Source organism: Rhipicephalus microplus, chromosome 1 (assembly GCF_043290135.1).
Source record: "Rhipicephalus microplus isolate Deutch F79 chromosome 1, USDA_Rmic, whole genome shotgun sequence".
Taxonomy (NCBI): domain Eukaryota; kingdom Metazoa; phylum Arthropoda; class Arachnida; order Ixodida; family Ixodidae; genus Rhipicephalus; species Rhipicephalus microplus.
In genome coordinates, this window is record NC_134700.1 from 210,347,836 (window position 1) to 210,363,973 (window position 16,138).

General features: G+C 41.1%; 1 protein-coding gene across 1 annotated transcript; it reads left to right on the forward strand.

The window, feature by feature from the left end:
* The first annotated feature begins 3,039 nt into the window (after positions 1-3,039).
* LOC142805149 (progranulin-like) lies at positions 3,040-8,022 on the forward strand. The gene is made up of 2 exons (XM_075891161.1): positions 3,040-3,194; positions 6,986-8,022. The coding sequence occupies exons 1-2, from the start codon at positions 3,107-3,109 to the stop codon at positions 7,615-7,617; spliced, it is 720 nt and encodes a 239-aa protein (XP_075747276.1). The 5' UTR covers positions 3,040-3,106; the 3' UTR covers positions 7,618-8,022.
* Positions 8,023-16,138: the final 8,116 nt, after the last annotated feature.

Genomic DNA, 16,138 nt, shown 5'->3' on the forward strand with positions numbered 1-16,138 from the left:
GAGTTACTGGGGCCGCCGCGGGAGGTCACTACGTGTCCGCGCGTACATGCGCCATCGCACAGAAAATCCGTGCGATCAAAGGAAAAAAAAAAGAACGTGACTGGTCCTTTTGTTCAGAAATCGATACAACACGAAAGTGAAACGTTTCCTTCCAGAGGCAGTTGAGTGTTTATTGGGCATTGTTTCGCCGAAAGGGTGACAGATGAATGCTAGCTACAGCAACAAATTGTAATGTCACGCGAAAAACGCAGGCAACGGACCATTTTTTTTAAACCATGTTATCAAGTACGTAAGGTGTTCACCTATAACCGAAAGAGCGCTGGTTCATATCACGGTACCGGTAGTGTTGAAAAAATAGAAAGTCACAAGGCGATGCGAGTATATGAAGCTGAAACGCTCAAGTTTGTTTTTATTTTTAATCGACCAAATCAAATCAAAAGGAGTTCATTAAGTTGTGTATAGAAAAGATGCGTGAAGCGATAAGTTTTTTGAGAAAGAACATCGCTGGAAACAGTGTTTCGGCAAGTTGACTTATCCTCGTCAGGGTAACAGCGTTGCCTTGACGAAGAAAAGTTCCCTTGTCAAAACATTGGCTCTAAGGACATTTTCTGTAATAATATTTAGAAGTATTTAGTCCACCACGTCTATTTGAATGAAACTATTACAGGTATAGACTGACAAACTTCCAAGCTGTGGTTACAGCTGTTTCATGAGCAGGGAGCAGCCTAAAATTACTTGACATCATTTGAACAACACGCCAAAAGTAAAAGAAGCTAACACTATGTAGCCGAGCCAACTCGAATTCAAGCCTTTCAATAAACGCATTTTCCTCGCAGGGTCTAGGCTGCCGTCTTCACCAAATAATCAAGCGACACCCTGCTTATGTCAGTCCAGTCAGGCTTGTGAAGAACTGGGTTTACTCGGGCAAAATCAATACCGGCTCAAATAATGGGCCCAAATTATTGTGCTCACCCGTTATCTTTAGGAAACGCTGACGAACCTTTGCGGAACAAGTAATCCCCGGGTTAGCTCACCGCAAAGACACGGAAAACGTGTGTTGCCCGATTACGCCATCTTCGGCGAATGCATGGTTGCCTTGTTCGGCGTATGCTGACTGCGGCTTTCGTTCTTTGTCCGCCACAGCTTGCTGTCTTTATCTTACCAGTACTTGGCACGCCAACCGAGCAAGATAATTGAGCGCGATCTAACTTCTAATATCGCTGAGCGAGGGTTCAGAAGGAGCGGAGGCAAGCGCTACGAACTCAAATCAATCACTTCCCACGCTTCGCCAGATTTAAAAGTCATAATATATGGAATAAGAAAACACATATAAACAAAAGAGAAGATCTTTGCAGAGTATCGTATTGTTTTTATTCGGAAAAGCTTGTGAAAGCCAGTAAACACAAACACTCACGTCAACTTCACTCCGTTCAACCTGGTTTTAGGATGCCTGCCAACCGCCATGAGTGTGCGTGTTTCTTAAAAACAAAACTAGTGCTGAGTTTCGGGGGCCTGCTGAAAGTACAGCAAGCAATGCAAGCTGTACACTGATAGCGGCGCACGGAGCATCGGTCGTCGAAAAAACTGATCAGCGGCAAGGCGCGTCGACAATTATACGCGCGGCAGCAAACATTCGAACATTATTACTTGGCCGTGTTTGTTCGAGAATGAACTACGCTGTTCGCGTTTGAGTGCCCAAGGCTATAGCAGATCATCCTAAAAAATCTACATTACTTTCAGTCGTTCTAGTCCAGTTTTCTTTAATGCTTAATCAACACGTGCGAACGCCCGGTGACGTAAGACATATAGAAAGAAAGAGGCATGTGCGGCAATATTGTCGATATCAACGTGCTTCAATTGCAAAGATAAAAACACTACACCGGAGAAGACATTCAGATAAGCTGTTTTTTTTCGTTTTTTTTTTTCACTCCTCGAACTTAGAACGTACGGCGGGGAACTTTATCGAAACTTATCGAACTTGAACCTAAATGAAGACACGATGGCGACAACGACAACTCACCACTTGGACTGGCGACTCCTACTGCAAAACTAGAACATTCTGCTATTGTCCTAAGTTAGTTTCAGGATATACACGCTTTTTTCAAGGATGGCTCCCAGGCGCCGCCACAATACCTTCTGGGCTGTGGTAAATACACATGCCCCCCAAAAATCATAAGGCCGAGGCAGTGCCGTCAACATGCGTCAGCCCTTGTAACATGACATTAGTCGCGTGCACATGCATGCGAGAGAATGCAACAATAGTGCGTCAAAAGCACTTAAGACGCCGTTTACACGTCAGGCATTACCTCTCTCAAAATGTCCTAGTTTTCCTCACCCACAGCTGCCATGCTGTGTCCAAGACGTGCGCTCTAAGCTGACACAACGAACGCGCCGCCCTTCTCCTCGTTGTGAATGACAGACCGACGCATACCTTGAAATCTACGCATGCCTGAAGCATTAGTGTGATGCGCATGCAACCGTGTCCATCTTTCCTGTCTTCTCCTTACTTCCATCGTTCGCTGTCCCTGCGCCTCACTCTCTCGTTCTTCGTGCTCTATCTCTTTACCTTTTAATGATGTCCTTTTAATCCCTTCTCTACCCCCATCCCTCGTGAGCTACTGTTGAGGTGTCCTCCCCTTGAGAGACAGCTATGGGGCTCACTTTTCTTTTCTTTTCATTTAACCTCCCCCCCTTCCCAGCACATCACTGCCGTTTGCGTGGATGTGGTATGCGCTAAGTTTATGCGTTGCGATGCCACAGTTGTAGGGTTCGTGAAAACGCGCGGTTACATGTCCAGAAATGAGGCGCCTCCACTCTCCACTGAAAGTGTCTATATATACAGCGTGTTACTTGGCCGCCATATATTTCGCCACAGGCACGTGAAGGATATATCGTTGCTATTTTCGCTGTTATCGCCTTCATTAGGCTTGTTCAGAAGTGTCTATCTGGCGCATGCCTTCTGGACCGATCGACGAAACAAAGCCTCTAATGCCTGGTATCAGGTCCGATATCCAAGCTCTTGTGGGCACGGGACTGCACCGCGATATAAAGAGCTGACCCTTGCAGGATAGGCGTGCTTTTCCTTTCGCCATTGCCATCTGAGGAAATGCCGATCGCAATTTTCGCCTTCGCACTCTTCGTGGGGCTCGTCGCCAGCCAGAAGACCTGCCCAGATGGATCACAGTGTGACGCAGGTACACGTGCATTATGTGCAGCACCGTATAGCAACTCATAACCTCATAACATGTCCCTGTGCAATGCACGCTTGAACACGTATACCCGATATTGTTATCTATAGGCAAGGTTATTAGGGATTTTTATAACAAGGATATTAAGTAGCTATTAAGTATTAAGTGCCGCTGTCTGTCTCTTCCTTTTCTTGTCCCTCGTTATTGGCGCTGTTTTTTATGTGAAGGATATTACGGTTGATATGTGGAGTTTAACGTAACAAAACCACCATATATGAATATGAGAGATGCCGTATAGTGGAGGGCTCCGGAAAGTTCGACCACCCGAGGTTCTTTCACGTGCACCCAAATCTAGGATATTAAGGTGACGCTGTTTGTGTTCTACAGCTAAAACAATCGATTTCAAGGATGTCAGTTTAAATTGGTAGCATGTATACACAAAGTCAGAAATTCGTTGGTATGATGGTTTAAGGAACAAACATACTTTCGTGCAATCATATCTTCATTATACTGTCTATTGGTCTGGGAAAGCACAACGCAAGCTAACTTGCAATCACAATACGTTTTTTAGATAAAATATATAAAGCCGTTAGTAATATTACACATACATACCTTGAATATCATGCGGTCGCCTCTCGGAACGCTTACTTTTCACCCAGCTTGCAATGCACTCAGACATAGTGCATCTATGAATAGCGAGATCATGACAAACCAAGGTTCACAAACGCTGCACTATACCAGATTACGACACTCTTGAATGGCATCATATATATAGAAGTAATAACAAGTTACAAAACAAAGCAAAAACATAATAACGCGGGAAATAAGCGGAAAAAACTACTTCTTCCAAAGCTTTTTTTTTTTGCGTTAAGTCTTGTGCATATTGATTTTTATTTGTGCTTAATAATTTGCGTTTACAACAATGATACGTCTTTAACATTATACTTTCCTAACAAAGTTGTATTTTAGCGTTGTATAGGAATAATCAATATCGTACGTACACTTTTACTTTTCTGTGTGTTTCCTTATGCAATTTCCCGCCCCGCCACGGTGGTCTAGTGGCTAAACTCTGCTGCGGACCCGCAGGTCGCGGGATCGAATCCCGGCTGCAGCGCCCGCATTTTCGATGAAAGCGAAAATGCTGTAAGCCCGCGTTCTCAGATTTGGGTGCACGTTGAAGAACCCCAGGTGGTCAAAATTTGCGGAGCCCTCCACTACGCCGTCTCTCATAATCGTATTTGTTGACTTTGGGACGTTAAACGCCACATATCAATAACCTTATGTAAGTTTTCAATATACTTCCGCTTATGTTGTCAGTGTTTCTGTGCAAAGTGCTGCTGTTACAGCTGGGAGGACAACTCGAATAACAATTAATTCAATTTATTTCACTGAAGCGGTGTAAAGATCCTGTATTAACCTTTCTATCAGCATCATATTAATGAGTAGTAGTAGTAGCTTTTATTTCAACCCACAAACTAAAGACACACAGTTCGACCACCTGTGTGACCAGTAGGCGCTGTTCTTGCCCTTCGGTGCCGATTCGACGTATTAACGACATATATAATTTGGGCATCAGATGCTTATCGATCCAATGACGCACCGCACTGTCTGCTAGATCACTCTATTATATCACTATAATACATGAAAACATTCCATATAGTGATCGAACGATAGCCTATACATGTGGTCCGTACAAAGGTGCGTGTACGATGACATAGATAAGACTTCGGATATTTCTCTGGATTTGTTTCTGCGTCGTTGGTGGCAAGTATACACGATATATTATTATCGAGACATTAGTTCTATAATTAAAAACATAAATACTGCCCTTTCCTTACTCGTGGTCGAGAAAAACAACTTCGTTTTACTATTAGCCAATTTAAACGCACTCAAAATTACGCTCGCAATCTCACCCGATAAGGAAAATCACGAGGGTAGCGCTGTGACAGAAAATCATCTCCAGGCAATGGAACATCGTCGTTCGCTAATTAAAGCAATGTCACTACGCCAGCATATCGATAAGCGAAAGATAGAGAGAGAGAGAGAGAGATAAAGAGAACAATGCGTGTGCCGGGAGGCATATACCTGAGGTACGTCTGCCTGTTCTGTCGACCTTTCTGCTAAATTGTATTTTAAAGGAACATGAAAGTAAGACGATGAATCTTTTTAGATCAATCATTTTATTCTGAGAACCATGATGTGATTAATGTCACCATCACAGCTTTATTAAATAGAACTATTATTAGCAGACTGTTAGCGCGACTGCCCCGACTTTTCACACAGCACATCGAGTCCGCTCCGGCGCCGTCCCTGTAGGGACAGCTGTGTCCCGAATTAGTTCCGTATAGTCCGGCTAGAAATCTTTGAAATCAAGGCCATCTGTAATTGTGTATAATCGATCTGCTGAATGACAGCCCTCCAAAGCATGAGAGTGCGAACGATGGAAAGAGGGGGTGTTCCCTTTCACCTAGATGCAAAATCTGCCCCTAATGTTTAATTAGTCAAACCTGTTGGTTCGTTTATTGAGGCAACGCAGGTTTTTGACGATATGTAATGGTGACCGAAGCCCCTACCTGATGTTGCTTTCCAACAACTATAACGCACATTCATGCACGCACATACAAAAACGAAAGATTTTTGAGACATACATGCAAGCGACAGTCTGCATGAAATGCTTATAAATCCTTGGTATACTTCAGGAAAGCCGGGCACCGAACGCAGGTGATTGTAATAAAGCACGACATAGGCTTCACTTTTTTTTTTCATTTTTTCATCCGCTGTGAAGCACATTAACTTTTCGAATTCGCCGAACCGGGGGGGGGGGGGGGGATACGTGAGGAAGGAAGGCTGCTGCGATGAAACCATGTCCTCCCTCATGGGGAAACACGCGCATGCCTATGGTCCGAAGAGCGTGAGTAGGGGCTTCGGGATGAGAAAGTACAGCAAGTTCACGCTCCACTTGCGAACTCTCCGAGCTGATAGCGATGTGACCTGTGTGTTCTTCGTCCCGTCGTGTGCGCTGTGTTGCCTCGATGTTCAAGAATTAACAAGTCCACATAAGAACCCTTGCGCACTCTTCTTGGCATGACTGCAAGATCTGGCTGAGAGAGCACTAGAGAGATTCGAGAAAGAAGAATAAAATAAAAGGGCGCCATTTTCCGCCTTCCGTCGCGAGGGCACGGCTCAGCGCCAAGGCGGAAGTAAAGTTGATAGAAATAAAGAAAAAGAAAAGATATTGAGGAGGTGTACGCGAGTAGACGACAAGAGAGTATCTTATCCGTCCAGACAGATGGGACGAAGCCAAGGCGTCGAGGTCCGCTGGAGCCACGAACTCGAGAAAGGCTCGCAGGGCTGGTATCCTGGACCACGCGAGAAAGGGGAAATTCCTGACAGTTGTCGCAGGGAGACTGAGAAGATTTGACTGAGCTCTTCACAGCATACGCGTCTGCTTTCAGCTGTGTTTTTTCACCAAACACGAGGGGTGGTTTAGAACCCCTTTGAAGGCGAAGCTTTATCTTGTTCGATGGGTGCAAGTATATACATATGTACACGTTACACACCCTTGAAAATTAGACGTGTCCATAGGGTGCAGTGTCGGATATTTCACCATTCCTGCAAAACACCTTATTGTGAATAAAAAAATACGTGTTTGGTAGATTCCTCAAGAAACTTAATTTACACCCCTATAGGTGTAATTTTATTTTTAATGCGTGACGTGCATTCCCGATTTTTTTTTTGTTCGATGTTGAACGAGTTGCTGCTAACGAACTTTCCCTCTCAATCTTTGCTTCGATTAGGAGACACGTGCTGCAAGCTGAGAAGTGGCAAGTACAGCTGCTGCCCGCTTCCCAACGCAGTTTGCTGCGAGGACCAGGAACATTGCTGCCCCTCCCGCTACCGCTGCGACAACGAGACGGACGCCTGCAAGCCGTCGATAAAACGAACGGCACACCTCGATTCTCTCTGGTCGCAGGCGATTAGCAACGCGAACGAGCAACAACAAAATGACTACGTTCCGTGCAGTCTGTCGGACGACGTGGTCTGTCTCGCTGCCCACACGTGCTGCATGACGGCGCCGAACCGGAAAGCCACTAACTACACCTGCTGCCCGTTCCGAAACGCCGTGTGCTGCGCTGATGGGAAGCACTGCTGCCCTGAGCACAGTACGTGCCAGACAGCTACGGGACGATGCAGCTACGATGCGGCAGCAGGGGCTACGAGAACGTCCATTCTCGCCGAGTGTGTCGGTGGACTCTGCACCGCTAGGTTTTTAGGGAATAACGTTCGCGTATGTCCGCAGGGCTATTACCAATGCTCAAACCCGGTCTACTGCTGTCCTAACGACTTTCTCTGCACGTTCACAGGTGCTTGCGTACCGAAGTCGCACGGTTTGACAAAGACAGTCGCGGCGTTCCAATACGAGAACTGATGTTAACTGCTAGGCCATACAATCATATATACTATCGAATACGCATATAACGAATTACTGTGCATATCGAAGAGTTGTGAAATCTTGTCGATAAATGTTGTCGATACATAAAATGTTTTACACCTGTTCAGTTACTCATGCGATGAACTTTTTCATGACCCTCGTCGCTTTTGGTGTATCCAGATACGAGTGTATGCCATGCATATACTGAGAGTCTGTATATTAACTTTATGGCTGAAAGGATGATTGTATATTAAAGAGTGCGGTTGCATTCTTACAGGAGTGTGCGAGTCACGACAGCGCATGCTAATGGCCATCTTTTACAGCCTTGCTCGTGGAAGTTGCGACATTTGGTAACAATAAATAACGGCAGTGTAATGTGAGAAATAAAAGCAATGCATTTTACCAACTGGTTTAAACTGAACTCACAAAGTGCGTGTAGGTACCTACCAATCCACTCCTCACTAAAAGCAATAAATGAGTAAAGTGCGCTTCTCAACACTACATATGTACCAAAAGAAGCCCGTTCCATCTGGTGGAATTTGGTCATTGAAAGTACAGTGTTGCAGTTAAAAAAGGGTATGCCAGAAGTCGAACACATTTATTTCAAAAAGCTATACTCTCCTTTAAATTTCCACATCACGTTTATCCCGCGCAGAACTGAGGAATGTTTACCACTATATTTTCTTTTCGTTAGCTTGCTTTCACCAAAACATTGTTAACAAGCCTAGTCCAACAGTTATTGTCGCACTATGTTGCTGCAGTATTAAATGTTTCTCCACTCTATGCATAGAAGCGCAATCACTAATCGAAGTTATAAAAATTTCAATAAAAATCTTCCGCCGAATTTTACAAATAAAACAAAACTAGAATGGTATACTCCCCCATTAAATATATAGCAAGACCTTCAACATCAATCTTTTCAAATCACATCCTCTTTTGCAGCTTGCTCGAGAAAAAAAGAAAATGAGTCCACCTCTTTAAATTGCATGCACTTCAGAGTTCCCTTAGAGTGAATCGTGAAGTTGGGCTTGTTTTGTCCAATGTCAATTCTAAATGAGCAGACAAGTGTGTGGTCGGGGTCCTGGACCTGATTAAGCATGCCGCATATTCGACTACGTGAATTGTAAGGGATAGCCTTACCTTTCCTTCTAGTTCATCAATGTTGAGTGTAAACATAATATACGACATCCGGTAGGTTCACATATTACTACCGTTTTTAACTAGGGTATTTAACCTATCATAACTATAACTTACACTTTACTAAAGCATATATAACCAATTAAATTGGTCCACTCTGCTGCATCCACTTACACAGTACATAAGTCTGATTAATGAAGTTATCTGTATACTATTCATCTTTCTGGACGTACTGCTCATGAAGCACAGACAGACCAGAGCCAACTAGAGCCAACTGTAACTATAGGCCAATCTCTGTTTTACCTATGTTTTCCAAGGTTATTGAAGAAGCTATAAACTTCAGGCTTACTAATTTTTTTCAGCAAAAAAACATTATCGTAAAAAATCAATATGGTTTCCAAAAGAAAAAATCCACAGAAATGGCATTACTCGATATTAAAGATAAAATAGTTGACAACATAGAAAAAAAACTATTCACGGTAGGGCTTTTCCTTGACTTTAAAAAAGCATTTGATTCCGTTAAGCATGATGTTTTACTGCTCAAACTATCCAGATACGGTGTCAGAGGTATAGCTCTAGACATTGTAAAAAGTTACCTAGAAAACCGTGTGCAATACACCAATATTGGTAATGCGAAATCTGAATTCGGTAAAATTACATGCGGCGTGCCACAAGGGTCAATCCTTGGCCCACTCTTGTTTATTATGTACATAAATGATATAGTTAACATACCTCTTACACCTGACATTATTTTGTACGCCGATGACACGAATGTATTCTTCTCTGGGCCAGATATTGACGACCTTATGTTGAAAGCGAATATTTGGCTACAAAACTTATCTACATGGCTTAGGGCCAACAGGTTAAATCTAAATGCTAAAAAAACAAAATTTATTGTTTTTAGACCTCGTAACAAAACATACATTAGTAAGAATATTATTAGCTTTCAGGGACAGCCTATTGAACGCGTTGCGTCTCTTAAATTTCTCGGTGTCTTTTTTCACGAATATTTAGATTGGTCTGTGCATATAAATTACTTGCGAAAAAACATCTCTCGAGCAGTTGGCATACTATGCACGTTGCGCAGCCTATTACCAGTATGGTTAAAAAGACAGATTTATTACGCAACCATACATTCGCACCTTCACTATTGTCTTCTGATTTGGGGAACGACGACAAAAACTAACCTCAAAAATTTATATCTATTACAAAAACGAGCTGTGCGATTAATTGAACTTCTACCTTTTCGTTCGCACACAGCCCCTTTTTTCGAAAAACATAGACTGCTAGTCATTAATAATATCCGATATAAAAAATTAGCAATGATTATATATCGTGAAGTTAAATCTAATCGAATTGAATTTTTCAGGAAGTATCACGAGCGTAACCACAGTCATAATTTACGACATATTAGTTTCAAGAAAGACACGCTTCGTACAAATTACGGTACACAAAAACTAACTTACCAAATTCCCCACTTTCTTAATGAACACCCCACTGTGATGGCATTAATTGAACAAAGTTCCTCCATTTATGTTTTCAAAAAGAAGATACACACATTCCTTCTAAAAACTCAAACAGATTCTCATACCTCTTTCGATTCATTTTATTTTATGTAACTTTTATGTGCTGCTGTGACTTTATGAATTTTTTTTTTTTTTTTTTGCTTTTGTCTGCCTGTTTGTTGTGCGTAAATAGTCTCTTATTATTTCTTTATGTGCTAATTCATAATTGCTGTTCATTTCTTTGTTAATACTGGCTTGATGTAAAAAAAAAATTGTAAATGTTTTTTGATATTGTATGTATCTCAATTTCTCAATTTTTGTACTGCTATATATAACCTGTTTATGTATGTGTGTACATAGGGGGTTGGCGCTTTGTCAGGCTTTCTTTGCCTTTACGCCGATCCCCTAGGCAAACTGTGTACACGGGTTGTCTGAAATTAAATCAATAAAAAAAAAAAAAAAAAAAAAACACTTAACAGCACAAAGCTAAAGTAAAAGCACATATGTGATGCATTATTACTTGTAATCATTGTACACATTTGTATTATACAAATGCCTACTAAACATGCCTCATCTCACAAACATGCTCTCTGCATAGATTGAAATATATGGAAAGGCAAATGAACATTTTTTTTTCTGGAGGGCCTTTCATAGAGCTTTTATATCATGCTGATGCAGTGAACCACTCATGCACCTTGCATGCAACAGCAGCGCGTTTGAAAAGTGTCTCAGGAACTATCAACACTTTAAAAAAATAGGGTGATGGTATATTTTGGCTGCATTAACTGCCAATGACGACACCATCACCTTGTTATTTTTTTCACACCGATCAAGCCATCCATTGAGCATAGCTAGCTGTTTGAAACAAACCACCCTCAATCATACTGCTGTTGCAAGAGAGAGATATGGGTGTATGGGTGCCCGCTCACTTCACATATTCCTGGGCCCTTGAATTTGAAACGTATATCAAGTAATTAGGAATGATGTAGCAGGCTGCGATTTTTCACAGTCTTTCGGAATGCAATGGAGAATGTTATATCAACATTTCTACAACTATGCAAGTAATTATTCTCTTAAAGGGGCCATGAAACCCAATTTCGTCCATAATCTGTCCTGCATGGGTTAATCTTTGTACATTCACAAACAAGCTGGCAAAATTTTAGGGCATTTAGTTGAGCACCTAATTTAAAAATTAACATGTTTATAATCATGCAGGCTCCTGACAGCTGGGCTTCGTGGTCCCCTTCGAGTAGTGATGTAACAAGCAACTAGCTGTGAGAGCGTCTGTATTCCAGTGAACACTATTGGCCCGTGGTCAGCTCCACGTGAAATCGAGATAACTTGGCTTTCTCCAGCTTGGCACCAAAATTGAATAATTTTCAGTAGTTAAAATTCATTTAGAGACAACGGATCTGCTCCTTGTATCTCATGATATCACACGCGCCATGGCAAGATGGCGGCCACTAAAATACTCTTTTACAGTGCACTTTTTTTATCTTTATAGGCATAATAGATCCTCTATTTCTAGTCTCTGCTGAAAACCACAAATAGGTGGGTGATCGTGTCATGGCCCCTTTAAGCAATCAATTTCAGATTATTAAAGAAGCATTCTCAATAGCAAACATTCATCACATGCATGAAACTAACTCTAACGAAATGCCACTGGTCATACTTTTCCAATTAGCCTGGCCCAAGCTAGCCAGTAAACCCAGTATAGACAACAAACTAGCTTAACATATAATGAAATACAAGCACATAAGTGCCATACTTTCTGCTTATTATTACTCCTGATTTTCTCTTTGCACTTGTTTCTAATGAAGTCAAAAGTTACAACACGAAAGGCAGGTGTTTCAAAGGCAGGTGTTTCAAAGGCACCATTTTATTAGTCAAGAAGACCAAAATGTTTGCACCCTTCAAGAGGACGGCAAGAAAGTCTCACAAGACTTTCTGAAGAGCAGGGTCCCCAACCATTCAGTGCAGGACTGGAAGATTGTGCGCTCTGTCAGTGCACAATGCCATTTGAGCACCATGCATTATTGCGCACTGCAAGTATCCCTCACTCACTTTTAAGAGAACTAAAACTAATGACACTATACTGGAATATGCCTTATTGCTCCTACTATTGTATTTGGAGCCCATGACCACATTCCTAATAAAACGAGCATGCGCACAATTACAGCCATTAGGGGGTGGATAAGTCCAGACATGGTGCACTACCACAAGAACATGAGCAAAGGAACAGATAATAGAGTGTAATTCAAACTATTTGAGTAGTTCCTGTCAAGTAGCATGCACAATCGATTGTGATATAAAATATCTAATCTGCCACTCCTGTCATCAGAGTCGGCCGTTTTCCACTTGAAATGTAACAGTTACAACACGGCAACAAGACAACACCCTTATACACAAAAATACATTTTGTATTCAATTTCTCAGTTGCTGGTAACCTCAACAAATGAAGTTATGCATTATTCTGTTGTTTACCAATAAATCAGGTGCAGTGAAGCACAGCACGATTTGCAGCACCACTTTTATATAGATAATGTGAGCCACCTAAAAGCATCATCAATACTCAGTTTGTAAAGACCAAGACAAAATATTTGGCAACATAACAACACAGAAGTGTCTCGAGGATTTTGGACATTGTGGTTTTGACTCAATCACTATGGCGAGCATGCTATTCAGTGCAAAAAAAATCTGCATGCTCTTACAACATGGACCAAAGGTACTCTTTGTACTTGTTTAACAGTGGATACAGTCACAACATTGTCTGAAAGAGAGAAACCTCATTTTGAAGAGAAAAAAAAAGGTGCAACATCCTTATACAGTGGACTCTCACTAAAACGGAACCTGGCATCTCTCATAATCGTATGGTCGTTTTGGGACAGTAAACCCCACATATCAGTTAAAACAGAACCTGAAAGGACCATGAAAATATGTCCCATTTAACAGGAGTTTCCTTTACTGAGAGATGAACAGGGAGTGCACAATGCAAGAACGAAACCAATCTTGTCTGAAGCGCTTGTTCCATTTAAGCAGCAGTTCTGTTCAACAGAATTCCGTTTGCCAAGAGTCTACTGTAGCAAGACTTTCTTTGCTTTCTTAAAGGGATTCATTGCACCCCACATTCTAAGAAATAGTTCTTGACTGGCTGGATATAGCTTTCTAGAAAAAAAATTACCTAGACCAAATAAAGACAGTATTGGAATAGAATTCTTCCTTCCATGACTAAGCTGAACAACTTGTCAATGGACAAATCCAGAATATATTTTACACTTTTTCTGCATATGCCTGCCCAACTATTTATTTGAGACTTGACACACTTCAATGTAGATGAATAAAGCATGAATAAAGATCAGTATACACACCGGTTTCACACTAAAACATGCACGCTAGTATAATGAATATTTTGCCACTGGCCTGGATAACAGGGAATGGAGATTGAGCGTGTGACTGCAACTGCCATATCTTGTCACTACTCTATTGCAGTTTTAATATCTTCAGACTACTCAAAATAGAAGTCAAACGGAGAGACTGGGCGTGTAATCAGGAGATCTGTAGTTGTAAAAGCAACCTCTTTTACTTTATCAGAACATGGCAGCAGAGAGGATAGAAATGGTTAAAAAGAAGCTTTCTCATACATTGTCACCGTCTTTCTATCCGAGGCTATTCTATGAAGAGTTTAGCCAGTGCTCAATACATGGAAACCTTAAACAGCAACCCACGACAAACCCTTAGAAATGAATGTAAGGTTTATGTCGCAAGCGACGAGGGCACGGCAATGTAGACCCATAACGTCAAACGTCTCGCGCACCTTGCACATGATTGAAATATTAGCCTACCTGTTACAGATGTGTACTGAACGTGCATACATATACTTTTGTCCACTGCATCGGCTAATCCAGTGTGACAAGAACGATTTCACAACATACGTTGGGATCTTTCAATTTCAACGAAACTTTCAGCTGCTTCGCAGTAAGTTCAACTTTCAAACACTCTGACACTCGCTGCAAACATTAAATACCAATTTCTACATTTTGCAAGCCAAGAAAACAAAACGCGAAAGCAATCCAAGCTTTTTGGCTTATATGTATTGATGTATATACATAGTAACAATAAAAAGGCTACTAGTGCACTGGACAATAAGAAGCCTCAAACAAAACATATAAATTCCTGGCACAGATAATGCATATAATGTGAGCTCATCGTAAAAGTCTTCATAGAAAAATGCTTGTACAATGCCAATGACAAAACAACATTAAAAACATTACTTGGAGACAGGCCAAAATAAGAATAAGATCTACTACACTCACATAAAGCTTACAAAATGTTGCCAACCTACATTTCAGCTTCGATACTTGTAAAGCGAGCTGGATGCACATGGAAAGCGTACAACATAGCTTATCTCAGGACACACATACCAAGTCTCTACAATTCAGTTTAGACCAACCAGTCTTCAGTGCAACTTTATGTTGTAAACAGTAGTTTTGAAGTTCCCTGCCTATTATTATTCAAATATTCTAGGCCAACTTAACTGGTCCTTTAATTTTTAGCGTAGTGTACCCTGCAATGTACATTACTGCTCTAAAAGCCTATTTGCACTTTCTGCTGTAGTATCAAAGTCAACGTAAAGTGCAAAATAAATATAGGTCAGTGATCAAAAACCCATAAAAAGAGAAATCAGCCTATTGAGGAAAGAACAGGCTGCCTGCTATGACCAGTGTTATATAATGTGTGCTTCAGATGTGAATCGTAGCATTGCCTACAGGTTAAGAATGTTGCATTAAAAAGAACCTCAGAGCCTTTTAATTAGAATTTGTGGGTTTTGTAACAACATAAGAGAAGAAAATGGATGACCTTGAATAGCAGGCTTAGTTAAGGATCTCTCAGATTTATGAGAACCTTACAGTAGCTACCACACTGCACAATGCAATAGGGAAGTCATAACACCATTATGGCGGATACTCCACAATATGCGAAAAAGTGCCAAGTAGACAGTAAGCATTTTTATGCCACTCTAAAGGCATTCAATATTTCAAACTTTACAATCTACTCCACATCAATAGGAGTTGAAACGAAACATGCCTAATCAGTTGGAATTTGTAAAGGCAGCAGTCAACAAATTCAATTGCATAAATAAACCCCTATGAAATTTTCACAGCTATTAAAGTAATGTGACGTTATAGCGTGAGGTGACACATAAAGACATAAAACCATGCTTCTTGAAGCAGATACTAACATATTTTAAAGCACAAGTTGGCTCCACATCAGACAAAAAAAAACAAAGTGGAACATTAAACAGACAGGCACCCGACAACTGCTAGAGAGCATGTGAAACATTGGTATCGGAAAAACGAGACATGAAATAAAAGAAATGATTCATCAATGACAATACAAGTCTTTTAAAAGTCCTGAATAATTATGAAAGAATCACTTCAATATAAGGGCTTCATGTTTGAAAACATTAAAAATTGCTCCTAAATCCAAACAATAAGCCTAAAAGCGTTCCAGACATCCACGCTCTGGATGAATTGATGAACGTGCAGGGCCACATCTTCAAAATGTTAAAATGAGGACGCCATTATTGTGCACTGCACAGATATAACTGAGCGACTGAACCCAAACATTCACACAGGCATCTAGACTAGAAAGAGCTGGCAGCATGCCATTTGAGAAGAGGTAGAATAGCATTTTCGAATATAGATCAAAAAGGGGAGCAAGTTATTCCGTGCTATCGTACATGGTACTAATGTCTGTGGGGAATAAAAAAAACAAAAGACAGTAATATATGAATGACATGAAATTTACAACAAAGACTTCATTTGTATTTGTCAAACACTCTACTCTGTTTAGACAATCAAACACTACTAAATGAA